General features: G+C 42.1%; 2 protein-coding genes across 2 annotated transcripts; both read left to right on the top strand.

Annotated features, from left to right (window-relative positions):
* The first annotated feature begins 1,993 nt into the window (after positions 1 to 1,993).
* LOC122773103 (extracellular calcium-sensing receptor-like) lies at positions 1,994 to 8,316 on the top strand. The gene is made up of 9 exons (XM_044031500.1): positions 1,994 to 2,236; positions 2,478 to 2,772; positions 2,946 to 3,032; positions 3,239 to 3,502; positions 3,663 to 3,869; positions 3,945 to 4,220; positions 4,512 to 4,739; positions 7,111 to 7,234; positions 7,310 to 8,316. The coding sequence occupies exons 1-9, from the start codon at positions 1,998 to 2,000 to the stop codon at positions 8,218 to 8,220; spliced, it is 2,631 nt and encodes an 876-aa protein (XP_043887435.1). The 5' UTR covers positions 1,994 to 1,997; the 3' UTR covers positions 8,221 to 8,316.
* An 8,803-nt stretch (positions 8,317 to 17,119) lies between these two features.
* On the top strand, positions 17,120 to 23,363 carry LOC122773105 (extracellular calcium-sensing receptor-like). The gene is made up of 9 exons (XM_044031501.1): positions 17,120 to 17,323; positions 17,549 to 17,849; positions 17,983 to 18,069; positions 18,259 to 18,528; positions 18,678 to 18,884; positions 18,957 to 19,232; positions 19,565 to 19,792; positions 21,483 to 21,606; positions 21,673 to 23,363. Exons 1-9 carry the CDS (start codon positions 17,127 to 17,129, stop codon positions 22,581 to 22,583), a joined length of 2,601 nt encoding a protein of 866 aa, XP_043887436.1. The 5' UTR covers positions 17,120 to 17,126; the 3' UTR covers positions 22,584 to 23,363.
* The last annotated feature ends 3,577 nt before the right edge of the window (positions 23,364 to 26,940 follow it).

The following is a 26,940-nucleotide window of genomic DNA, read 5'->3' as shown; positions in this document are numbered from 1 at the left end:
TTGGTGGTATCTCAGTTGGTAATGACTGGAAGAGGTACAGGAGACGGGGCAACAAAAATATTTTTTTAATTGTTTGATTGCCCATTTAACATATTTAGTGAGCCATAGCAATGTTGCCTACTTAGCTGCTGCTTTCAGGTTGTCTTCTCTTTTCTCATCACTGTTTGTTTTGTCTTGCTCCATTTTTCAATAGGCGCTGCCTTCTCAAACATCAAAACTCAGTTTCGTGTTTGAACGGTAGTCAAACGCTGCCTCGATGCGGAACATCCCCCAACATAATGGTGCCCCGTGTGAAGCAGGGTACTATTGGAAATGTATTGAAAATTGTGTGATATTAATTGACCACAATAAAAATAAATAATATAAAATAAGAATAAAATACAAATTATTAGATTTACTATATTTAACTAAAGAAACATTGATTTCAACTTGTCTTTTAGCTTGCTAATGTTGCTAACTGTCCAGATCTGTACAAACAAAAAAAGACAATTTTGTACCTCACTGGCACATTCATGTGTTTCAGCTTGAGTTAAGATATTTTCCCTTAACCGTCCCAATTTGAATTTCAGTTTGTGTAGTTTTGTTTGCAACATTTTTTTCTTAAACTCTGCTGACACGTGTTCTGAAACCTAATATAGATACTAGTTAGTGTGGTAGACATCCATATTGTTGTTAGCCCAGGGTAGATGCACTACACAGTGTTTCTCAGGTTAAAACATAAACTAATTGATTTGTTGTTGTATTGTATGTTGTTGGTGTGCTTCGGATCATTGTCCTGCTGCAGACTCCAAGTTTGCTTCAGCCTGAGGTCACAAACAGATGGCTGCACATTCTCCTTCAGGATTGTTTGGTAGACAGCATAATTGATGGTTCCATTTATCACAGCAATCTTTCAAGTCCTGAAGCAGCAAAACAGCCCCACACCATCACACTACCGCCACCATATTTGACTGTTGGTATGATGTTCTTTTTCTGAAATGTGGTGTTACTTTTACGGCAGACGTAATGGGACACACACCTTCCAAAAAGTTCAACTTTTGTCTCATCAGTCCACAGAATATTTTCCCAAAAGTCTTGGGGATAATCGAGATGTTTTTTTGGCAAAATTGAGACGAGCCTTAAAGTTCTTTTTGCCCAACGGTGTTTTTGTCTTGGAACTCTGCCATGCAGGCCATTTTTGCCCAGTCTCTTTCTTATGGTGGAGTCCTTGACCTTAACTGAGGCAAGTGAGGCCTGCAGTTCTTTAGATGTTGCTCTGGGTTCTTTTGTGACCTCTTAGATGAGTCGTCGCTGCGCTATTGGGGTAATTCTTGTCGGCTGGCCACTCATAGGAAGGTTGCCCACTGTTCCATGTTTTCTCCATTTGTGAATAATGGCCCTCACCATGGTTTTTTGGAGTCCCAAAGCTTTAGGAAGGTCTTTATAACCTTTTCCAGACCGATAGATGTCAATTACTTTGTTTCTCATTCGTTCCTGAATTGCTTTTGATCGCGGCATGATATCTTTCTTTTTTGGGATCCTTTGGCCGACTTCACTTTGTTTGAGAGGTTCTATTTAAGCGGTCTCTTGATTCAATAGGTTTGGCAGTAATCAGGCAAGTAAAATTTTCCACAAAATTTAACCAACCACAGTGACCTGATGATTTTACAAGGGGGCAATGACTTTTTCACATGGGGCCATGTAGGTTTGGGTAGTTTTTTTCTCCATAATAAATAAAATCATCACTTAGAAACTGCATTTTGTGTTAACTTGGGTTGTCTTTGTCTAATATTTAAATTTGTTTGATAATCTGAAACATTTAAGTGTGACAAACATGCAAAAAAATAAGAAATAAGGAGGGGACAAACACTTTTGCACACCACTGTATGTGTAAATGACACATGACGTTGCTGAGGACCTGCCCCTTCAGCTTGTTATTCTGCCCTGATAGGTGATGTGCAAGAATAAACATTGTCAATAAAATATGTTGTAGTGATGGGACTGAAGTCAGTAACGGGATGAACCACAGGAAAGTCATGAGGGTATTTTTAGAAAACAAGTTGCTCTTGCTAATGTTGTACTGCTGCTTATTCTCTGCTGTGTACTCATCCTCTTGTCAGTTACAGCAACAGTTTATTCTAAATGGGATGCACAAAACTGGAGATGTGATTCTAGGTGGGATTTTTGCAATCAACTTATTTTCTGCTGATCCTGACCTGACTTTCACCTCAGAGCCACAGCTGCCTACCTGCTATGGGTGAGTCTGACAGGGAAACAGTCAAATTAAGAAGCTGTTGTGAAGCTAATCAGTATGACATATTTTACATACTCATCTTTTTAAAAATATGAACTGATTACATTATATCTGGCATTTTTAAGCATTGAAGTTTGATTGTGGGTGTTGATGATGATATTATTTTCGGTATCTATATTCCTGAAATATGTATCTTTGCACTTTATAAGGTTTTTCAAAAGATAAACACTTATTTTTCTGTTAGTTTTGATATCACAGGATTCAGACAGACTCAGACCATGGCCTTTGCTATCGATGAGATCAACAGAAACTCCAACCTGCTAACTAATGTGACTCTGGGATACAGTCTGTATGATAACTGCATCCAACTAGGAATTGGATTTCGCGCAGCACTGACCTTAGTCAGTGGTAAAGAAGAGCAACTTACATTAGAGGAGAACTGTGTAGGAACTCCTCCAGCACTAGGGATTGTGGGTGATCCTATCTCTTCAAATTCTATAGCCATTTCTACAGTCTTAGGTTTGTACAGAGTGCCTATGGTAAGTTTATAAGTCTTCCACTTCAATCATTATAGTGACTAAATTTAAATTAAATGATAATATTTTATTGTTGCATTTAATGATGATATGACAGTTGAGTAATCAACCATACATATTTAAAAGTATTACAAAAATGTTTATTAGTTAGTAGAAGTCGTCCGCATTTTTTGCAGGTGAGTTATTTTGCCACATGTTCCTGCCTGAGTGATCGACAGAAGTTTCCATCTTTCTTTAGGACGATCCCGAGTGACGCTTTTCAGGTGAAAATCCACCCCCACAAACCTCACATGAGGGAGACAAAAAGAAATGTCTCACTCACGTCTCATTTACAGAATTGTGTTTAATCAGATAAACAACACTTTAAGACAGTGATTAAACATGAGTCTTTGATTAACCTGTTCAGCAGAATTTCTAGTAAAGACGATTTCAGCCTGTGCACTAATCCCTCTGCTCTGTGTCCACATAGGTGAATGCTATGATTCAGATTCTGAAACACTTTAGTTGGACTTGGGCAGGTCTGATCATCAGTGATGATGATTATGGATTCCACGCTGCCCGATCCTTTCACTCTGATCTGGGTCCAGCTGGTGGGGGTTGTCTGGCTTACACAGAGATTTTGCCTCAGGGTGATAACCCTGCTGAACTAAGGAGAATAGTGAATGTGATGAGGAAATCTACAGCTCGAGTGGTGATTGTGTTTGCAAGTCGCACGATTAATCTCATGAAAGAGGTCAGTCCTGAACGAGATATCCTAAAAATAACTGTTTAGCCTCTGGAAAACAAATTTCATTTCTATTGTTTCAATTGTAAGTTGTTAAAGGTGGTGTTAGGAGGGTTTTATATTGAGTTTGTTTACCAGGACCATTACTTATTATTTTTTTAATGTATAGGTGGTGAGGCAGAATGTGACAGGCCTGCAGTGGATTGGCAGTGAAGGCTGGACATTAGCTGCTGTGCTCCAGAATCCTCACTTTACCCCATACCTGGGTGGAACACTGGGCATCTCCATCCGTCGAGGTGAAATACCAGGACTCAGAGACTTCCTGTTACAAATACATCCTGATCTACATCACAACAACACAAATGGAAACAGTAGGGTGAGCATTTCCTGCTGACTGGTTATTTGCCAGTATTATATACTGGCTTTAATACACAAAATAATTATCTTTCAGGTGAATCAGTTTTGGGAACACACATTTCAGTGTAGATTTGCACCACCTCCAGCAGGTTGGGTGGAAGCTGGAGGAGTATTATGCACTGGACAGGAAGTTGTAGAGAATGTGGAGAATGAATTAGTGGATGTTTCAAACCTCAGACCAGAGTATAATGTATATAAGGCTGTGTACGCTCTGGCGTATGCTCTTGATGACATGCTGCAGTGTGAGCCAGGGAGAGGACCTTTCAGCAACAACACCTGTGCTCATTTACAAAGACTGGAGCCATGGCAGGTGAGATATCAGTTTACACTACTATTAATTTATTTGATTCTTTGTATCTTGAATGAAGTGTAAGTGTAAAAATGTATTTTGTTCAAGTTAACCGACAGAAAATAATTCATTTCCATCTGCACTCTTGTTTTACTTTCATTCCTCAGCACTGGCAATAGCTGAGGGCAGAGGTTTTAACTAAACATGCACATATGAGGGAAGTGAATCTGTTGGTCAGCCGAGGCAAATCTACTGCAGTAACTGTAATTGTCTTTCTTGTTTTTCTTTTATGTCTAATTCTAATTTCCAAAGCTTGTGTATTACTTGGAAAAAGTCAACTTCACCACAACATTTGGTGATCAAGTATCATTTGATGAGAATGGTGATACCTTACCAATATATGACATCATAAATTGGGTGTGGCTCCCTGATGGAAGAACTAAAGTTCAGAGAGTGGGTGAGGTTAAGAGGTCAGCCTTCAAAGGTGAAGTACTCACACTGGATGAAGACAAAATCTTCTGGAACTTTAAATCCAAACAGGTAACTTCTTACTTTTGAATTGAATTGACTTTATTCCTCCCCCAGGGGGGAAACACACATTCACCACAGCTCAGTTATGAAAAAGAGAATAGAATAAAAATAAGAATAAGAATAAAAAATAAAATAAAAAGATAAAATAAGATTAAAAAAGAACAATGCAGTGCAATAGTAAGAACATTTCAAAAAATAAAAAGTTACAAAGATAAAAAATTACACTCTAATATAGAGTAGTTATCAGGGTTAAGTACAAAAGTGACATTTACGAGGAGTTAAATATCCTAACAGCAGTGGGGATGAAGGACTTCCGGTAGCGCTCCGTCCTACACTGTGGGTGCCGGAGCCTGCCGCTGAAGGAGCTGCCAAGCCCCTCCACAGTCAGGTGCAGTGGATGGAGTGTGTTTTCCATGATGGAGGAAAGTCTGGATAATGTCCTCCTCTGTCCCACCTCCTCCACCGATTCCAGCAAGCAGCCCAGGATAGAGCCTGCCCTCCTGACCAGCCTGTTCAGTTTCTTTCTGTCCCGGTCCGTGCTGCTCGCTCCCCAGCAAACCACCGCATAGTGGATGGCAGAGGCCACCACAGAGTCATAGAAAGTCCGGAGTAGAGGTCTGCACACTCCGAAGGACCTCAGTCTCCTCAGGAGGTGAAGGCGACTTTGACCCTTTTTGTAGAGGGCGTCGATGTGAGTGGTCCAGTTCAGTTTATTATTGAGGTGAACACCCAGGTACTTAAAGTTATCCACCAGCTCAATGTCCGAGCCCTGGATGCTCACCGGTGGGTGTGGTGGGGTCTTTTTCCAGAAGTCGATCACCATCTCCCTCGTCTTTCCGGTGTTCAAGCGCAGGAAGTTGCTCTCACTGAGCATTGCTGTGGGGGGTGGGGTGTTGGAGTGAGGTGATTTGGAGGTGAGGACGGTTGGTGGGTGTTGGCTGTAGGGCAGGCGTGTGAGGAGGGGGGGTGGGCAGAGGTGGAGAGGGGCCCTGATCGAATCGGTTGAAGTATTGATTCAGTTCAGTGGCCCATCGCGGGTCCCCCCCTGCTGTGACTCTGGCTCCACTCTGTCCATGACCTGTGATGTTCTTCAGGCCTCTCCACACATCCCTCGTCCTGCTCTGCCCCATCTGCTCCTCCAGTTTCCTCTTGTAACCGTCCTTAGCCTTTCTGATCGCCTGCTTGAGCTCCCGCTGAACTTCTTTCAGCTTCTCTCTGCTCCCTGAAGCAAACACTCTTCTTCTTGTTGAAGTTGAGGGGTCACCCATGGCTTGGTGTTGGCAAAGCATCGCACTCTGCGGGTTGGTGCAACATTCTCCTTACAGAATTTTATGTAATCTGTGAAACAGTCATTGAAGCCGTCGATGTTATCACCATCAGAGAAAGTCTCCCAGATTGTTGTCTCGAAGCAGTCTCTCAACCTCTCCTTGGCTTCTTCATTCCACATCATTACAGTTCTTTATTGTGCGGGCTGCCTCCTCACCACGGGTGTGTATTCAGGTCGCAGACATATCAGGTTGTGATCAGAGCGGCCGAGTGGGGGGAGGGGGGCGGAGGTGTACGCATCCTTTATATTTGCATATAAGAGGTCCAGTGTCTTGTTTTCCTGGGTGTGGCACTTCACGTACTGTGTGAACGTGGGGAAAAAGGGGGAAAACGAGGCATGGTTGAAACCATCTCTCGTTAATAAACACCGCCACTCCTCTGCCTCTCCTCTTCCCAGCCACATTCCGGTCCGCACGTACCGTCTTAAACCCCTCCAGGGAAACGACCGAGTCCGTGTCATCTCCGTCAGCCAGGTCTCCGTAAAGCACAGCAGGCTGCTCTCCCTGAAGTCCCTCTGGTGCCGGGTCAGCGCCGCGAGCTTGTCCGTTTTGTTCACAAGGGAGTGGACGTTTCCCATGATGATAGATGGAATAAAAGGACAGAACCTACGTTTCCTCTACTGTTTCCACCGACCCGCTCTGCAGCCTCTTCTCTTCCTCTTTAAAACCGTTGGAATCGTCCATTCCGCGTTGAGAGAGAGAGCGGTGTTGCGCAACACCAACAGCTGATCCCTGGTGTAAACAATGGATCCGCTGAGCGTGTCTGCTGCCGGAGTTCCCAAAAGTGCCGAGAAGAGCATTAAACAAAATACAAAAGTAATAAAAGTGGTCTCATTGTGCGCGTGGTGACAGCAGGATTTGACCATTTTAAGAAAAAGGCGTGAAACACGCCAGAAAAAAGGAGAAAAAAACGAGAAAAAGTGAGAAAGAAGGGAGAGCCGTTGTAAGCAGCAGCTGCTCGGGCAGCGCCATCTTTAAAGAAGCCTTCTTAGACAACCATGGATTTGTCTTAATCATTAAACAGATCTAACAGATAAAGATGTGTCTCCACACAGCCTCCTCGGTCAGTGTGCAGTGAGAGTTGTCCTCCAGGTACCCGCATGGCCAGAAAGAAGGGGGAACCTGAGTGTTGTTTTGACTGTGTCCCTTGTTCTGAGGGAAAGATCAGCAATACAACTGGTGAGTGTAAAGTTTTGAACACCACAGTTCAGAGTTGTATAAACATGTATCTTATCACTTTCCCTCTTTCCTCAGACTCCATGGAGTGCACCAGTTGTCCAGAAGATTTCTGGTCCAGCCCCCAGCGTGACCACTGTGTTCCTAAGAAAACAGAGTTCCTCTCCTACCATGAGCCTCTGGGTATCTGCTTGACAACCACCTCACTGTTAGGCACATGTATCTGTGTTGCTGTTTTGGGCATCTTCATCCATCATCACAGCACACCTATAGTTCGTGCCAACAATTCAGAGCTCAGTTTTCTTCTCTTGGTGTCACTCAAATTGTGTTTTTTGTGTTCATTGCTCTTCATTGGACGACCCAGATTATGGACTTGCCAACTAAGACATGCAGCATTTGGTATCAGCTTTGTGCTTTGTGTCTCATGTATCCTGGTGAAAACCATGGTGGTTCTTGCTGTCTTCAGGGCCTCCAAACCAGGAGGTGAGTCCAGTCTGAAGTGGTTTGGTGCTGTGCAGCAGAGGGGGACAGTTCTGGTTCTGACTTCTATTCAAGCAGCAATCTGCACTGCCTGGCTTGTCTCTGCTTCACCAGTGCCTCATAGAAACACCCAGTATCACAGTGACAAGATCATTTATGAGTGTGTAGTTGGGTCCACAGTTGGTTTTACAGTTTTACTTGGTTATATTGGTCTACTGGCTGTCCTCAGTTGTTTGTTGGCTTTTCTAGCAAGGAATCTTCCAGATAGTTTCAATGAGGCCAAACTCATCACTTTCAGCATGTTGATCTTCTGTGCAGTGTGGGTGGCCTTTGTTCCTGCTTACATCAGTTCACCAGGCAAATATGCAGATGCGGTGGAGGTATTTGCCATCCTGGCCTCCAGTTTCGGCCTCTTAGCAGCGCTGTTTGGACCCAAATGTTATATAATCCTGTTGAGACCAGAGAGAAACACAAAGAAAGCTGTGATGGGTCGAGGTACCACAAAATAAAATTGTAAACACTGCTGTCTCTCTGTCTATCCTCTATATTTCAGAATTGAGTGGTGATTATAAAATGACAATATAGGTAATACAATTGTTGATTGAACTATACTGAAATTAAACTATTTTTATTTCCAATATTTTGAGTTAATGTCATTTTACATAACAACTTCTACTTGTAGGAAACTTAACCTTTGTTTTAGTATTACTTCACATTTATTTAGCCATGCCATGTGATTGAAATCCCTACATACAGACCTACTAAATGTGGCTCCACAGTGTATGATTGGTGTGTAGCTTTACTTAATTGTGTCATTTCTAGTGACATCTAAAGCTCGAAATTGCAATGAAAAAATGCTCCTCTGCTCACCCTTCACTTCCACAGATCAGAATGCCTTCGCCATCTTTAGATAAGGTTCCCGTTCAAAGACACAGTTGAACACATTGTGTCACATGTTCAGATGGGGAGGATGTTCTCACCCACCTGCGAGGTGGAAAAAAAAAACAAGTGGTGAGGACTTAATGATGTTTCACGTTGGGAGCCAGTGCAGTTGTTTCAACATGGGGGTGATGTTTTGCCAAGGTTTGGTCTGAGTGAGAACCCTAGCAGCAGAGTTCGAGACGTGTTGGAGCCTATCCAAGGTATTCTGCAGGACCCCAAACAGGACGGCATTACAGTAGTCCAGGCATGATGTAATGAAGGAATGGATGAGGGTTTCAGCTAAAGAATCAGCGAGCGATGGTCAGAGTCAGGAGACATTTTTGAGGTGGAAAAATGCAGATTTTGTGACAGATTTGATGTGTGTATTGAATGATAGAGTAGAGTCCATAATGATACCCAGGTTGCAAACATCCATGTCGATGTCATAGACAGAGAGGACCAGATCTCCCACCTTACTGAGGAGAGACTTTGGACCAACCAGTATCAATTCTGTCTTCCAGCTGTTTAGTTGGATCAGGTTAGAGGTCAACCAAGATTTTATTTCCTGTAAACAGTTGAGTAGTATTCAGTCCTAGCCAGGGAGAGAGCATCTTTGTAGGAGCTATCACAGTCTTTGAAAGCCAGCCAGGTGGACAGTGAGGCCAGTCATTCTACAAAGCCTCTCAAGCCGCCGGACAGCGGCTTTCATGGAGCGAAGTTCAGTGGTAAACCAACGTGTGGGACGGGTGAATTAAATCTTGTTGTAACCCCCCAGTACAATGACAATAAAGGTGAATTTGAATCTCAAAATCAAAAACTCAAAGGCAAATTTGCAGCTGCCGGTGTCAACATGAATGTTTAAGTTCCTCAGCAAGAATGTGGATGTGGATATAGTACAGACAGGTGTAAGGAGGTCAGATAGTTCAGACAAAATGTGCCAGGAGCTTTGGGTGGGCGGTATATGGGGACGGTCTGAAGCTGAGAACTGCCAGCCAGTGTAAACACCACACTCTCAATGTAGTGGTTATCGGCATGTCGAGCCCTTTAATCAGGATGTTGGCACAGTGGATAACAGCCAGTCCCTCACATCCACCACCAGTGTGAGGCTTCTGTAGGTAAACACAGCCTGGAGGAGTAGCTTGGTTTAATGCAAAAAATCCAGCTCTTTCTGCCAGGTCTCTGTCAAACAGAGGATGTCAATCCTGTGCTCCAAAATGATGTCATGGATAAGTAGAGGTTTGTTGTTGAGGGAGCATACATTAAGCAGCATGAATGTGTGAGTATTATCCATAGGTGAGGCTGAGTGGATAGGAGAAGAACTGTCAACACGGCACAATAGGCGGAGCCATCTAGTGCGCACATGGTGTTTGTTGGGATGACGACACACAGAAACCGGATGACTCACAGACAGGATGGAGGGAATGGGTGAACCAGAATAAATAAACCAGTGTTGGGAGCCCCGGTGAATGTACCAGCGTCGTTGGAGGAGTCGAAGAGATCTGTTAACAACAACTGAGTCTGATGTGAAGTCAGTGTTGAGTCTGTGAAGTTCCGAGGAGGTGAATTGGATCCTCCCCATTGTCCAGAGAGTACAGTAGCAGTTGGTGGCTAACACTACTGCTGAGGGAAATCGGCCAGAACTTCCCCAAAGTTACATGAATCCCCATGGTCTGGATCACCGGACGTCGTGAGACAATGGTGCCCCTCAGAAGAACTGAATGGTGCAGGTAGCCACCGCCGATGTTAGCTGGGACAACCGACCGTAGAGGAACAGATCAAACAAAACAGCCCCACCGTATCAGCTAACAGGTCAGTGTACATCCAATGCACCACACAAAAGTAGCCACAATCCAAGTAAAAATGACAGTCGAAACAGCATAGACACAAATGGTAGAAAATTAGGTAACACTTTATATTAAGGTGCTTGTATGCATTTATTAATGTTAACGATGATTTCCACAACTTCCACATCTGGAATGAACACTACATGTGGTCAAGGTTGATAAAAAGGTTAAAAATACATAATTGTATAAATGTTTCAACAGTGAAACCCAAAATTGTCATTTATTCCTGTGTCACATTTGCATGTAAAGGGACCAGGCACAAAACCGAGCGTTCTGAAAGGGGCGGTTTTGGCAGGGTCATTGAACTGCTATGGTGCTTCATCCTAGTATTTTGACCAAAGCATGTCACAGACATGTTCATTAGGACACCAGGGAACTAGTTTAACTTGGTGAAATAGGGTATAATATCTCCCCTTTTACACTTAGTAAAGGCAATGACAAAGACACAATGGGTGGGTTAAGCTTCTTACAAGGGTCTTATAGTCTGATTTGGGGGGGTGGGGGGAGGACTGTTTTTTATTTATTTTTTAGGGTGACAACTTTATTAAAATTAAACATGAGACCACGGGACCCTGACTTTTCCCAAATGTGTATGTATTAGTGCTGTTAATGTTAAAGTGTTAATTTTGGTGATTAATTTAAACAATTTAACGCATTAATAAACAAAAACGCAGTTCACGTTGTTTGTTTACTTCCGTTGGCGACTGACCCAGTCGAGGACGGAGGAGCATGCTCGAGCAAGCAAAGGCCATCGCTCTCACAGGAGACCACTGGACTTGTATGAACAACGACAACTATTTGGGCATTACAGCGCATTTCATTGATAAAGACTGGACTCTGCAGTTAACTGTGATTGAGTGACACTATGCCGATTCATGTGCTAAACTTTTTCTGGATGTTGCAAATGAATGGAAAATCAAGGAAAAATGTATCACACTTGGCACTGACAGTGCCTGTAACATGGTTGCAGCTGTGACGCTACTTCCATTTGAACAGCTGCCTTGTAAGGCCCACTTAACCCTTCACACTCTCAGGCCCCCTGATAATGTAAACAAATTGGTGGCCCCCTGATAATGTAAACAAATTGGTCTGAATGTAAAATACATATATATGTGTGTGTGTGTATATATCTGGTATATTGCCAACCTCTTCCCTGTATAACTCATATCCTTCAATTAAAGCAAACTAGTGACATAGTACTGTGACATATCAATTATTAAGTTAATTATTAATCATAATCCAAATCTGCTTAATTCATGAGACTGTTGTTGGTGGTTATGAATTACTGGTTCATTCAAAATCAATTTCCTCCTCTATTTGAGAGGAATAGTGCCCCAATTCGAGTTTGACTCAATTTTCAAATTTATGCCATGATTAATGACTAACTTTCAAAATGCATAACCAATCACATTGATTCCCCTAATATGGTGCCCCGTGTGAGGCCGGGTACTATTGGAAATGTATTTGTAATTGTATAATATTAATTGAACACAATTTAAACTTTGACTTTGGTTTCATTATTAGTCCTCGGCTGGAGTAGACTTCAATTGTACAGGAAATACATTGTAGTACAAATTATTAGATTTACAACATTTAACACATTTTTAATTATTGTTACCATATTGAATCCTAGGATTTAAACTTATCTCTCAGTTGCCAACTGTCCAGTTAATTTGATCTGTAGAAATACAACACTAAAAAATTAATGGAAGTGCTCTTTATTTAAGTAACACACAGCATGCCACAACCTTGTGTCACAGAGTTTACTGCCGTGCATTTCAGCCTAAGTTAGAACTGAAATAGAGCCTCAGTGTGCTACACAGCCCTGTGAAAACGTTGTATCTTGCTGTCACATTCATGTGTTTCAGCCTGAGTTAAGTTTAAGACATTTCCTCCTAACTGTCCCACTTTGCATTTTAGTTAGTGTAGACTTGTTTGCAACATTTTTTTTTTCTTAAACCCTGCTAACATGTTTCTGACCTAATGTACCTACTAGTCAGTGCTTTAGCTTGCTTCAAAGAAAGCTTTCCATGTGGTAGACATCCATATTGTTGTTAGCCCAGGGTAGAGAGGGTAGAGTTGTGTTCAACTCCTTCTTCTCTAGATCTAACAATGGAGAATCACTGTATGGAACTGTGTGTTTCTTTTCTTTTCTAAAAACAGGTTAAATTTGAATGAGTGCAAGGAGGAAATAAACTCCCTCATTAATGACAGTTTTGATGCTAAGAATGCATCGAAAGTATAATTTTTGGAATGCCTGCTGCTGAATTTCCACAGACAGAGCCATTCACTTCAGAGCAAAGCAGCTCTAAAGAAAGAGCTTAAATCTTTAGGAATAAAGTCAAATAGAACTGACATTTCTGACATAGATAGTTTAGCCTCCAGTAGAATTTCTACTCGGGACTCTTTTTATTCACACACACATGCATGACACTACATTCCATGCTCACCTCAATGGAGAGGGGTTAGGTTTGTTCAGGACTAACCCTCGCCCTTTTCAGTCTCCTCTTTGCAGCATCATGGTGATAAGAGCCACACACGCTTCACCTACCCCCCAGAGAGAACAGCAGGAGCACATGAAAGACATGCTCAGACCTCACAATGTCCTCGTTTTAAGATACTGGAATCTCATTGATCATTTTCATCCAGACAATTGTGATGACAACATTGACAATTATTTTAGTGAGATAGACTAAAGTCTTATTAACCGTCCCCCTGCAACTGGAAGGGAGAAGATTAAACTTGTGGAGAAGACCAGCTCTAAAGTGTTCTACAGGTTTATACAGAAACTTCAGTCAGAAATAACTACACAGAGCTTTGTCAAGCTCTCACAGAAGAATTCTCCTCAAGTGGTGATGAGAATACTTCCATGGTTGCAGCTTTTCAAGTTAAACATACCATCACAGATAAAACCTTTTAACCGGACAGGTCAACTCCAAAACTGTCACCCAGACGAACAAAGGTGGGTCTCCTACACAGCGTATGTCCTCTTTCCCAGGTCATCTGCTCCAGACAGTTAGCCTCCTTTGTGTCCAGTAACATGGACCTGTTACACGTTTCAAATTAGTGAAACTGATGCAATAAAAGATATGTATTCATAGTGTTTTGCTCTCTCTCCAACCTGGGAAAACACAATTACGGAGTTGTTAAATGAGAGTGCGAACCACCATCTTTTCCTCTGAATCTTGGTCTCTTTAATACAAACTTCAAAATTAAACATTTCATAGACAATAAACATTCCCTTGTGCAATTCAGTTTCAGTTTCAATGTCCATTTGTTGGTACAAATCTAAATAAATCATTACAGTTGTATCTGCATTTCCCACATTAATGGTTTAAGCAGCTTCCACATACACAGTTACACATTAGGTGCAGCAAAACCCGACAATATATAATTTGTATTAACTAAAGAAATCTGATTTTCTATTCACTTACTGTAAATAAACCATCTTTGGTTTTAACAAAATATTTTAATTACATTTGTATCAGTGACATGAAACACAATACACATAGGGAGAACTGTTCAATTTAAAATGCATTTTCAAACACAAACCAAACATAAAACTATGACTGACTATGTCAGGTTTAACTCTCTTCCTTTAACATTTGCATAACATGTCAGAATACCTTGACAAAATAAGATTAACAATTAAATAAATCATACCAGGGAATAGGGACACCAGCACAGCAATAGGGACACCAGCACAGCAAGTTACACATTCACAGTCACACACACACTACAATGGACATTTTCGGCATTTTCGCTCACTTGCGATTACAAACATGGCTCTATAACCCGTTTTTTCACCACAAAAATCCAACAACAGACATCTCACAGTTATCACCAACAACTATAAATTATAGGAGGACACAATTTTAATACTTTTAACGGGTACCAACCTGGGAAAACACAATTACGGAGTTGTTAAATGAGAGCGCGAACCACCATCTTTTCCTGAATCTCGGGCCGTTTCTCAATATCCATACTTGTGTGTACTTGTGCGTACTTGCGTACTCCTGTACTTGCGTACTCCTGTACTTGTGAACAGGAGTACGTCATCAGCCTCAGTCCAAGTGCTGTTCCAATTCTCAAGTAAGTGAACAGCGAGGACTGTTCTCAAACCCGGAAGTGTTCTCGCTCCACCCATTTTTACAAAGTATGCATCGGAGGTGACTTAAGCGTACTTGGGATGGCCAGTACAGTACATACAATACAATGCTGTAATATCTATTTTCCACATTGTATTGTATATTTTAATAGAAATGAATTAATAAATGAAGTTAAATATTTAAAATGCATTTATTAAAAGTATTTCAAATGTTCATTTATCAACACTGTAGGTGGCGGTAATGAGGCTGCAGCACTTGGCACCAGCCACCAATCAAACAGCAGAACAATACATATACTTGCTTACTTGAGTATTGAGAAACAGCCACATACTTGTGTACTCCCGTACTTGGCAAGTATATACTCCCAGCGTACTTCTCAAGTATATACTTGCTTACTTGAGTATTGAGAAACGGCCTCGGTCTGAGGGGAGGAGGGAGGTGCGCCTCACCTTGAGTTCCGTGCTAAACCGATACCCACACTTTGGTTCCCCCTTCTTTTCTTTCCTCCTACAGCCTTATTCTTGCACAATAATTAATGAAATAATAGTCATGTTAAATTAGACATTTAGCTGATTATTGTTGGCACTAATAAGATCATGTATAAAACAAAACACTCATGCAAATACATTCAAACTAAGTAACAAGTGACTTAGTTTACTCTGATTAAGGTGTACCACAGACCCACCGGCTGCTCAGCCTCTGGGCAGATGATATACCAGGTCTTTTGGGAGAGTAGTCTCAGGAAAATAATTGGTTTAAATTTACTTTTAGTCATTTGGCAGATGCATCTTAGATATGACAGGCAACTTGGGGCAAAGGCCATTTCTCAATACTCAAGTTAGCAAGTATGTACTTGCTTACTTGGGAAGTACGCTGGGAGTATATACATTACATTACATGTCATTTAGCAGACGCTTTTATCCAAAGCGACTTACAATGGAATCAAGTACAATTAGCCAGGGGTGGAATCGAACTCGCGACCATGATGTCTAGGGTCTTAACCACTGAGCCACTCCACCCCACTCCACTCCATACTTGCCACTCCATACTTGCCAAGTACGGGAGTACACAAGTATGTGGTTGTTCCTCAGTACTCAAGTATGCAAGTATGTAATGTATAAGTGCTGCAGCCTCATTACCGCCACCTACGGTGTTGATAAATGAACATATGAAATACTTTTAATAAATGCATATATATGTTGTTATTATTTTTACATTTTAAATATTTAACTTCATTTATTAATTTATTTCTATTATAATATACACTACAAATAATACAATGTGGAAAATAGATATAGTACAGCATTGAGTAGTGTGGTGTAGTGTATATATATATGACGTGTACAAATATATACTACTCTACATATCTAATTTAAATACAGATACAATGACCGTGCGACTTTAATATAAATCTAACATTCAAAGTTGAAATAAAAAAAATAATAATAATAATATACAAACTGTCAGGTCAAAAACAAAATAACACGTCAACAACAAATCTATGGATCACACCGAGCATCTAATGACGGAGACGTCTGAGCCAGCGGATCATTTCATCAGGACAGGCCGAGGTAACGCTGCTCTGTGCCGGGCACAGTGAGCGCCGAGCGTCCGCAGAGGGCGGAGCTGATCACCTCCGACAAACGTCGCTGCCAAACTATAAATACGTCATATCGTCATACACAAACCACATATTTGAATTCTAAATGACTAATTTCTCACCTCAAATGATGTTTGTTCCGGGACACAGAAAAATATTTATTTCAGATTTATATTTCTATTATCTGCTGCTATGCTCCGCCGAAATGTATTCTGGGATACATGGCCATCCCAAGTCACCTCCGATGCATACTTGGTAAACATGGGCGGAGCGAGAACACTTCCGGGTTTGAGAACCGTCCTCGCTGTTCGCTTACTTGAGAATTGGAACAGCACTTGGACTGAGGCTGATGACATTTTCACGGGAGTACGCAAGTACGCACAAGTACACACAAGTATGGATATTGAGAAACGGCCAAAGTGTCTGCTAAGGGAACATCAGAACATAGAGTAATGGAGCCATGAAGCTAAACCACAACCTTCTAATTGAAAGATGACCTGAGGATTAATGCACATTAAATCTGCTAACATTAAACAACAAAAACAACATAAAATGAACAGAGCTCTAGACCTTTTGACAAGTTATAACAAAAGTGGTTTGGATTTACAAAATTGTGCACTGTCCTGCCTAAACCTGTTCACACAGCCACACACTTTTCGATTCATTAGGTTTATTTATTCATCAATTTACAAAACATCATGTGAAAAAATACTGAACAACAACAAACACACTGATGTAAAACTTTGTCATTTATCATTGACGCATGACGTTACTGAGGACCTGCCCCTACAGCTTGTTATTCTGCCCTGATAGGTGATGTGCAAGAATAAACATTGTCATAAGTCAATAAAAGATGATGTAGTGATGGGACTGAACTCAGTAAAGGGATGAACCACAGGAAAGTCATGAGGGTATTTTTAGATAACAAGTTGCTCTTGCTAATGTTGTACTGCTGCTTATTCTCAGCTGTGTCCTCCTCTCTTTATTCCTCCTCTTGTCAGTTTCTGAGACAGTTTATTCTAAATGGGATGCACAAAACTGGAGATGTGATTCTTGGTGGGATTTTTGCAATCAATTTATTTTCTGCTGACCCTGACCTGACTTTTACCTCAGAGCCACAGCTGCCTCCCTGCTATGGGTGAGTCTGACAGGGAAACAGTAAAATTAAGAAGCTGTTGTTTAGCTAATCAGTATGTATCTTTTTAGTAATGTGAACTGATTACATTATATCTGACATTTTTTAAGCATTGAAGTTTGATTAAGTTGTTGATGATGATATTATTTTCAGTATCTGTAGTCATGAAATATGTAGCTTTGCACTTAATAAGGTTTTTCAAAAGATAAACAATTGTTTTTCTGTTAGGTTTGATATCACAGGATTCAGACAGACCCAGACCATGGCCTTTGCTATCGATGAGATCAACAGAAACTCCAACCTGCTGCCTAATGTGACTCTGGGATACAGTCTGTATGATAACTGCTTTCAACTACGAATTGGATTTCCTGCAGCACTGTCCTTAGTCAGCGCTGCAGGAAAAGAAGAGCAACTTACATTAGAGGAGAATTGTGTTGGAACTCCTCCAGTCCTAGGGATTGTGGGAGATACTACCTCTTCAAATTCTATAGCCATTTCTACTGTCTTAGGTTTGTACAGAATGCCTCTGGTAAGTTTTTTAGTCCTTCAACTGAATCATTCTTGTGATAAAATTATGTAAAGTAAATTTAAATATAATTTCATTAATTATCTTAAATGCATTAAATGCATTTATTAGAATATGTGGTCTGCTTTTTTTGCAGGTGAGTTATTTTGCCTCATGTTCCTGCCTGAGTGACAGACAAAAGTTTCCATCTTTCTTTAGAACAATCCCAAGTGATGCTTTTCAGGTGAAAATCTATCCTTAGAAAATGTGTATCACCAGTTCTGTTGTGTCTCATTTACAGAATTCTGTGGTATCAGATATTCAACACAGTGATCATGAGTGAACATGAGTCTTTGATGGACCTGTTCAATAGGATTTCTAGAAAAGAGGATTCCAGCCTGTGCACTAATCCCTCTGCTCTGTGTCCACATAGGTGAATGCTATGATTCAGATTCTAAAACACTTTGGTTGGACTTGGACAGGTCTACTCATCAGTGATGATGATTATGGAGTCCACGCTGCCCGATCCTTTCACTCTGATCTGGGTCCAGCTGGTGGAGGTTGTCTGGCTTACACTGAGATTTTGCCTCAGGGTTATGACCCTGCTGAACTGAGAAGAATAGTGGATGTAATGAGGAAATCTACAGCTCGAGTGGTGATTGTGTTTGCCAATAATTTTCCCACGTTTAATCTCATGAAAGAGGTCAGTCCTTAAAAAGATATTCTGAAAAAAACTATTTAGCCTCTGGAAAACATATTTCATTCTAATGTTTCAACTGTAATCTGTTGTTAGGAGGGTTTTAGAGTAACTGTGTTTACCAGGACCACTACTTATTAAATTTCAATGTACAGGTGGTGAGGCAGAATGTGACAGGCCTGCAGTGGATTGCCAGTGAAATCTGGTCATCAGCTGCTGCGCTCCAGACTCCTTACTTCATCCCGTACCTTCGTGGAACACTGGGCATCTCCGTCCAACGAGGAGAAATACCAGGACTCAGAGACTTCCTGTTACAAATACGTCCTGAACTACATCACAACAACACCCATGGAAACAGCATGGTGAGAATTTCCTGCTGACTGGTTATTAATGAGTATTATATATTGGCTTTAATACACACAATTATCTTTCAGGTGAATCAATTTTGGGAACACACATTTCAGTGTAGATTTGCACCACCTCCAGCAGGTTGGGTAGAAGCTGGAGGAGAATTATGCACTGGACAGGAAGTTATAGAGAATGTGGAGAATGAATTAGTGGATGTTTCAAACCTCAGACCAGAGTATAATGTGTATAAGGCTGTGTACGCTCTGGCGTATGCTCTTGATGACATGCTGCAGTGTGAGCCAGGGAGAGGACCTTTCAGCAACAACACCTGTGCTCATTTACAAAGACTGGAGCCATGGCAGGTGAGATATCAGTTCACATTACTATTAATTTAATTTAATTCTTTGTATTTCTTTAAGACTTGAATGAAGTGTAAGTGTAAAACTAACTTAAATAACAGATACAATACAGATAAAATACAAGTCATTACCATCTGCACTCTTCATTCCTTAGCACTGGCAATAGCTGAGGGCAGAGGTTTTAACTAAACATGCACATGGGTTAGGGTTAGGGTTAGCTTACTCACATGTTATATGAGTAAAAGTGAATCTGTTGGTTACCCGAGGCAAACAACTACTGCAGTAACTGTAATTGTCTTTCTTGTTTTCCTTATGTCTGATTCTCACATCCAAAGCTTGTGTATTACTTGGACAAAGTCAACTTCACCACAAAATTTGGTGATCGAGTGTCATTTGATGAGAATGGCGATACCATACCAATATATGACATCATAAATTGGGTGTGGCTCCCTGATGGAAGAACTAAAGTTCAGACAGTGGGTGAGGTTAAGAGGTCAGCCTTCAAAGGTGAAGAACTCACACTGGATGAAGACAAAATCTTCTGGAACTTTGAATCCAAACAGGTTACTATCTCTTTGCCACACTCACTAGTCTAGATTCTCATTGTTCCTGAGTTTGCAGAGGTTTGCTATGGTCCATCTAACGTGAATGTTGTCATTCACCCATGTTTATTATGGTACTGTTAAAATCTTCCTAGACATATGCATGCACTTCCACCTTTATTGACTGTATGAAAGTCCCACAGGCCAGTCATTTCTATGACCTTGTTATCCCACCAGCTTTGGTGTGCGGCATCTCTTCTATCCATTTTTGTCAAGTCTGAAGAATGGCAAGGTATTCTTCCTTCCACCTCTTCCACAATAATTGCAGGACACTGAGCCTGCTTCGAATATTTTGTGTGGAGGTCAAAATTACCATAATGTGCTGATATATGATTTAACTTTTTATTGTCTCCCACAAACCACCCATATGTGATGAAGGTCAGTGGTAAAGCTACTATGTGCTAGCTTTTTCTTAAAAGCAGTTGGTCAATGTAGCATCACTGTGGTCAGTGAATATGGGTCATAGTTTGGTTTCTGTTACATAGAATGTGCTGTCTGGGGGAGCAATTTGACCCCCTGAACGTGCGTGAAAACGGACGAAAATTGGCACGCACATCAGAACTGCCGAAAAATTCGATAAAATAATGGAATTGCGAAAAACCAATGCAAAATGGCTCAGCTGCGCCCCCACAGGTCACATGCCTATGGAGCAGGCCGAAATTTAGTTTCACCGAATTTCACGAAATTTGTTGGGATTATTGTTCGGCCCAAGACGAACAAAAAAACCTTCCGACACCATGACCTCGACTCAACAGGAAGTCGGCCATCTTGGATTTGGCGTCCATCTTGGCGTTTTACAAGTTTCGTAACTGAACAAACTTGTCTGAGGGTGTTCATCGTAGGAACACGAAAAACGCGCCAAATTGTTCTAGACAGATTTCTACGGCTTGCCACGAAACAGAAAGTGCGCTATAACTTTGCCATACTTTGGCCAACCTGCACGAAACTTCACACGTGACACGAAAGCCCGCCCCTGAACACGACTACGAATGCGAACTTGACCCCAACGCAATGTCGGCCATTTTGAATGACGTGTTTCGCAGCTAAATAGGAAGTGCCCTGTAACTTGCCCATACATTGACCAATTTGCTCAAAATTTGTTATGTTAGACCATGGGCCCACCCTGAACACATCTGCAAGATATCACCAGCACACAGGAAGTAATCTGAAACAGGAAGTGCCCTTTAACTTTGCCAAACATTGACCAATCGGCCCGAAACTTGATATATGAGACCAAGGGCCCGCCCTGAACACGTCTGCAAGCCATGACCTGCACACAGGAAGTAGATATTCCCAGACAGGAAGTGACCTGTAACATTGCCATACATTGACTAATCTGCACTAAAGTTCACAAACGTGATAAGTGACCCGGCCAGAGCACAGAGCCCAGGTTGTACATGGCATGCAGGTAGGGGCGGCAGCTGTGAGGTCCTGTACAACGTTGCTTGCAGCTTTAATTTGTCATTGTTCTTCCTAAAATTATTTCTGGTGTAGAAAATGATATCGAGCAGTTTTCAAGCAGCAGAAGTATCACCATTCACAGGGCTGAACAGACATGCCACAGAAAATCCATAGCAACAGATACAGAACATGGAAACGTATGGAGCGGCCCTCATGAGATAAAATAACAGACTGATATTTCTCCACACAGCCTCCTCAGTCAGTGTGCAGTGAGAGTTGTCCTCCAGGTACCCGTATGGCCAGAAAGCAGGGGAAGCCTGAGTGTTGTTTTGACTGTGTCCCTTGTTCTGAGGGAATGATCAGCAATACAACTGGTGAGTGTGACGCTTTAAACAGTTGTTGTATAAACATGTTTCTCATCACTTTCCCCCTTTTCTCAGACTCCATGGAGTGCACCAGTTGTCCAGAAGATTTCTGGACCAGCCCTCAGCGTGACCACTGTGTTCCTAAGAAAATAGAGTTCCTCTCCTACCATGAGCCTCTGGGTATCTGCTTGACAACCACCTCACTGTTGGGCACATGTATCTGTGTTGTTGTTCTGGGCATCTTCATCCACCATCACAACACACCCATAGTTCGTGCCAACAATTCAGAACTCAGTTTTCTTCTATTGGTTTCGCTCAAATTGTGTTTCCTCTGTTCGTTGCTCTTCATTGGACGACCCAGATTATGGACTTGTCAACTAAGACATGCAGCATTTGGCATCAGCTTTGTGCTTTGTGTATCATGTATCCTGGTGAAAACCATGGTGGTTCTGGCTGTGTTCAAGGCCTCCAAACCAGGAGGTGGGTCCACTCTGAAGTGGTTTGGTGCTGTGCAGCAGAGAGGGACAGTTCTGGTTCTGACTTCTATTCAAGCAGCAATCTGCACTGCATGGCTTGTCTCTGCTTCACCAGTGCCTCATAAAAACATCCTCTACCACAGTGGCAAGATAATCTATGAGTGTGCAGTTGGGTCCACAGTTGGTTTTGCAGTTTTACTTGGTTATATTGGTTTACTGGCTGTCCTCAGTTTTTTGTTAGCTTTTCTAGCAAGGAATCTTCCAGACAGTTTCAATGAGGCCAAACTCATCAATTTCAGCATGTTGATCTTCGGTGCAGTGTGGGTGGCCTTTGTCCCTGCGTACATTAACTCACCAGGCAAATATGCAGATGCAGTGGAGGTATTTGCTATCCTGGCCTCCAGTTTTGGCCTCTTGGTGGCGCTGTTTGGACCTAAATGTTACATAATCTTGTTGAGACCAGAGAGAAACACAAAGAAAGCCATCATGAGTCGAGGCACCACAAAGTAAAACTGTTGTTCGTTTATCTATCATCTGTATTTTAGACTTGTATCTATCACATCACAATACAGGCAATAAAGATTTTGATAAAAAAATACTTTTTTACTAAAATTACTACTAAAATCATAACCAATTGTTTTTCCCAATGTTGGTAGGTAATGTCATTTTTCACTAAACTACTTTGTGAGGTAGAGGAGGAAACTCCAATTAACGTTGCTTTTGGATCTGTATCTGTGTCATTTCCTTTTTCAACCCTGAACAGCCACTTCAGCCACTGCTTAGAACACATTTTTTTATTGTTTTCCTGAGCTCTCCAAAGCGGATTTCAAAAGTGCTTGCTCGTGATGCAAGTAGCAGGTCAGACCACTCCTCTGAACAGCAGCTCCTTCTCCTGCTCCGGAGTTGTGTCAACTGCTTGCTCTGTTGCTGCTGTAAAAAGCAGCACTTGACACTTCAGAAGCTGCTAAACGTCTTCCTGAGGACTCAACACCAAACTCAGTCTGAAGGAAGGAGCTGTGTCAACTATCCATGATAGATTTCTTGACAGCAGAGATAAGTATTTCAAACATTAATTCATTTGACACGTTTGTGCATGTTTCTTCTCCTGTGTAGCATGAGCTAACTGCTACAGGATTTAAAGGGAAGTGTGTGTGTGTGTGTGTGTGTGTGTGCTCCCAGTTAGCACAATGTTAGCAGGCTAACAGCTTGAATTGTGACATCGCTTGCCAGCAGTCGGAACTTACAAAAAATTATTTAAACAAACTTTTTAGCTTTTTAAGTTCCTGTAAAAAGACATTTAGTATTCATGTTTTTAAGGAAATTATTGAAAGGCTCAATGAAAAAAATACCAAAATGCAGTAAAAGAAGCAAAAACCACCTATTTTTCCAACCTGGGTTTAGAGAACTGTTCAAACCCCAGAGTTTTATTTAAGGTTTTAGATTTAGTCACCTCCCTGTCCCTCTTACTTTAAAGGCGACACAGAATGCTTGTATCACACATATATGTTAGTTATGGAGGTCTAATTACATATATTAACTTGTTTTCATGATTAAAAACCTCCTAATCGCTGCAAACGAGCCGATCAAAATATCTCCTCACTGACGCTCTCGTCAGCTGCGCTGTTTCAGACCAAAACCACACCCCCAATATGTGGACTGTGTTGTGATTGGCCAGCCAACGAGAGCTTTCCTACTGTCCTGTGATTGGCCAGGTACCTGGAAGTGACGTAATAGATAGGCCAGCTCTCAGATACACAGCTCCCCCTTCTGGCACGGTGGATGCTCTGCATCTCAGCAGCTACAACGAGAGTTGTATGTAGTTGCAATGTACGGACTGGACTAGTGCCCGCACCAGGAGGCGCTACGGTGGTGAGGATTTCTGATGACGACATCAAATTAAGGAAGTGCCGATCCGCTTCGCAGAGCCCAGGAAAACTACTAACAGAACCAGTGCAGTCACCATAGGCAACTTCTCACCCTTTATAATCCAAATAGCCTATGGCAGGGGTCTTCAACGTTTTCCAGAAACACGGTGAAGGAAGGGTCAAATTCAACACACAGCTTTTTCAGGATATAGGTACATCAGAACTCTACACCCTAAAGTGGCACTTCACAACTGGTACCAAGCCCTAAAAATAGAAAACCCAGGCACAGTGGCGGGGATATGGACAGGTCTGAAAAACATTTGGAAAGACACGACATGCGAAGAAGTGATAGGGAGAAGGAAGACCAACAACAAGCCCTGGATATACAAAGACACAGACAGAAAAGTGAGTGAGAGGAGGGAGATAAAAGAGGCAGTAAACAGAAGCAAAACCAGATTGACGCAGCGGCAAACAAAGAAGTGAAAAGATGCGTAAGAAGGGACAAGAAGAAATTTATTGAGGATTTAGCTCAGCAGGCAAAGGAAGCAATTATTATTTTAAAGAACAAATTGAAGGGCCTATACCTTACTACAATGTTTTTGACTTACCACATAGTGACTGTTAAACGGAGGTGGATACGGAGAGGACACTGGCGTTGACTGTTTGCTGCTTCTTTGCACACAAGCCCAGAGAACTGCTGTTGTTGTTCACATTTCTGCACTGAGGGACAGGATCGTCGCCACCGTGTCTCGGTGCAGTCTCCACAATGGTGGAGCTGTTTCTTTGAACTGTGTGTCCTTGGGCGACTGTCTCCGCAAGGGGGGTTTCAAGCCCAGCGCCCCGCGAACGTGCTAACAGCAGCTATGGCATTAGCCGGGGCCCAGGCGAAGCAAAAGCCATTCAGCTCTTGGATGTATCCTGCCATCAAACGAAGGCCCACATGTGGACTACCATCTCCTCTCCTGTTGTGGATCATCTTGGCTGGTCTGACCGTCATCCACCACTGTTGGTGGCAAGGATCCTGGCTAACGTTAGCATCAGCTAACACCAGCAACTCAAGCACCGGCAGCTCAATGGAACTCTGTGGGAAATAACTGGTTTTCCTCTTCTTCCTGTAGTGGTTAAGATAACAATCTACTAACAGTCAAGCTGTGAATGGAGGCTCGGGAAAGTGTATGATAAGGAAGGGTCAATCTAGGTTTTCAACAAATGGCATCTGTTATTTGTCGTAAACATTAGGTGACATCTCAGGGGGTCATAAACGTTAAGTTTGGTGTCTGTTCTTGTTTTACTTTGATGTTTGTGTATAAGTGGTGAAGCTTTTTGGAGGAAGGGAGAGACCATTTTAGACCGTCCTTGGTGACAGTGTCTCTCCTCCATGCAAAAATCCATGCATGCAGTAAAGACATGATTTACTCAACACTGATGACTCAAGAATTTCTATCACAACTCCAGCGTCACCACACCAGCAGAGATCCGCGCGGACACCTCGACCTCCCTCATCGGCCCCTTTACATCCACCGGGGGTCTGGCTGCAGGTTCAATCTGTCCTCACTTGGCGACCACAGCTCCATAACATTCATGTGGTCAGCTGAACGTCCCTTCGTACAACACCTGTGTCACGGTGCCCAGATATGAGCCAGCGCACTGCAAAACCTGGAGTGGATCACAGTGTCCTCCGGCCTCTGAACAAACAGGACTCTACAAATCATATCCTCTTTGAATAATTAAATGTACAGTCTCTATCCAATAAATCTGGATTTATTCACAAACACATTAAAGACTAGGGGCTGGGCATTCTCTGCCTCACAGAAATGTAGCAGCAGCCTGAAGTTTATTCAGCTCTAAATGAGGCTTGCCCCCCTGGGTATAATTACCTGAGCAAAGCCCGTACAACTGGCCGTGGTGGTGGCCTCGCTGTTTTACACCACAGTGACATTGAATTGAGCTTTCTGTCTGCCCCAAATTTCTGTTCCTTTGAAAATCTGGTACTCAAATGCAAACACTCTTTTAATGTAACAATAACTCTTATTTATCGTCCTCCAAAATCCCAACCAACATTTATTACAGATATACAAAATTTCCTCATTTCACTCTGCACATCCTACAAAAACATTTTGGTTATTGGTGATATTAATATTCATACTCAATAAACTACAGACCTTCATGAAGCGGTGCCTCAGACGACTCTTGAGAATATTCTGGCCCAACACCATCTCTAATGCCAACCTGTGGGGAACTCACCAAACAAGACACAATAGAAACTCAAATCTGGAGGAGGAAGTGGATAGGCCACACACTCAGAAGAAAGAAGTCAATCATTAAGCAGGCACTGACGTGGAACCCACAGGGCAGGAGGAAGAGAGGCAGACCGAGAAACACCTGGAGAAGAAGCACAGAACAGTAGATGAAGGACGAAGGGCTGTCGTGGCAACATCTGGAGCAAAGGGCCCAAGACCGGAGAGGATGGAAGAGCTTCGTCGATGGCCTGTGTTCCTCTAGGAACTTAAAGGCCTAAGAAGAAGAGACCCAATGATCCGAGAAGCCTGGTTGCTGTTTTAGACTGTCTAAAAGATGTGAACCGCTGGATGGCCCATAACCTTCTCCAATTAAACAACTCCAAATCGGAAATATTACTATTAACCCACCAAACACCATCTCTAGTCCTATCAGTCTTGGTTTGTTATCCTGTAACATTAAGCCCACTGTCAGAAACCTAGGTATCACCTTTGACTCAGACTTCAGATTCAACCCTCACATAAACAAAGTTGTACAGTCTTGCTTCCTCCACATCAGAACCATCTCAAAAATCAAACTAACACAGCCTAATCTAGAAATAGTAGTCCACACCCTCATATTTTTCCATTTAGATTACTGCAACTTCCTTTTAACCAGCATCAACGTGGACTGTGTTGTGATTGGCCAGCCAACGAGCGCTTTCCTACTGTCCTGTGATTGGCCAGGTACCTGGAAGTGACATAATAGATAGGCCAGCTCTCAGA

The sequence above is a fragment of the Solea senegalensis genome, linkage group LG8, assembly GCF_019176455.1.
Source record: "Solea senegalensis isolate Sse05_10M linkage group LG8, IFAPA_SoseM_1, whole genome shotgun sequence".
NCBI classification, from domain to species: Eukaryota; Metazoa; Chordata; class Actinopteri; order Pleuronectiformes; family Soleidae; genus Solea; species Solea senegalensis.
This window is presented reverse-complemented; position numbering and strand designations above follow the sequence as displayed.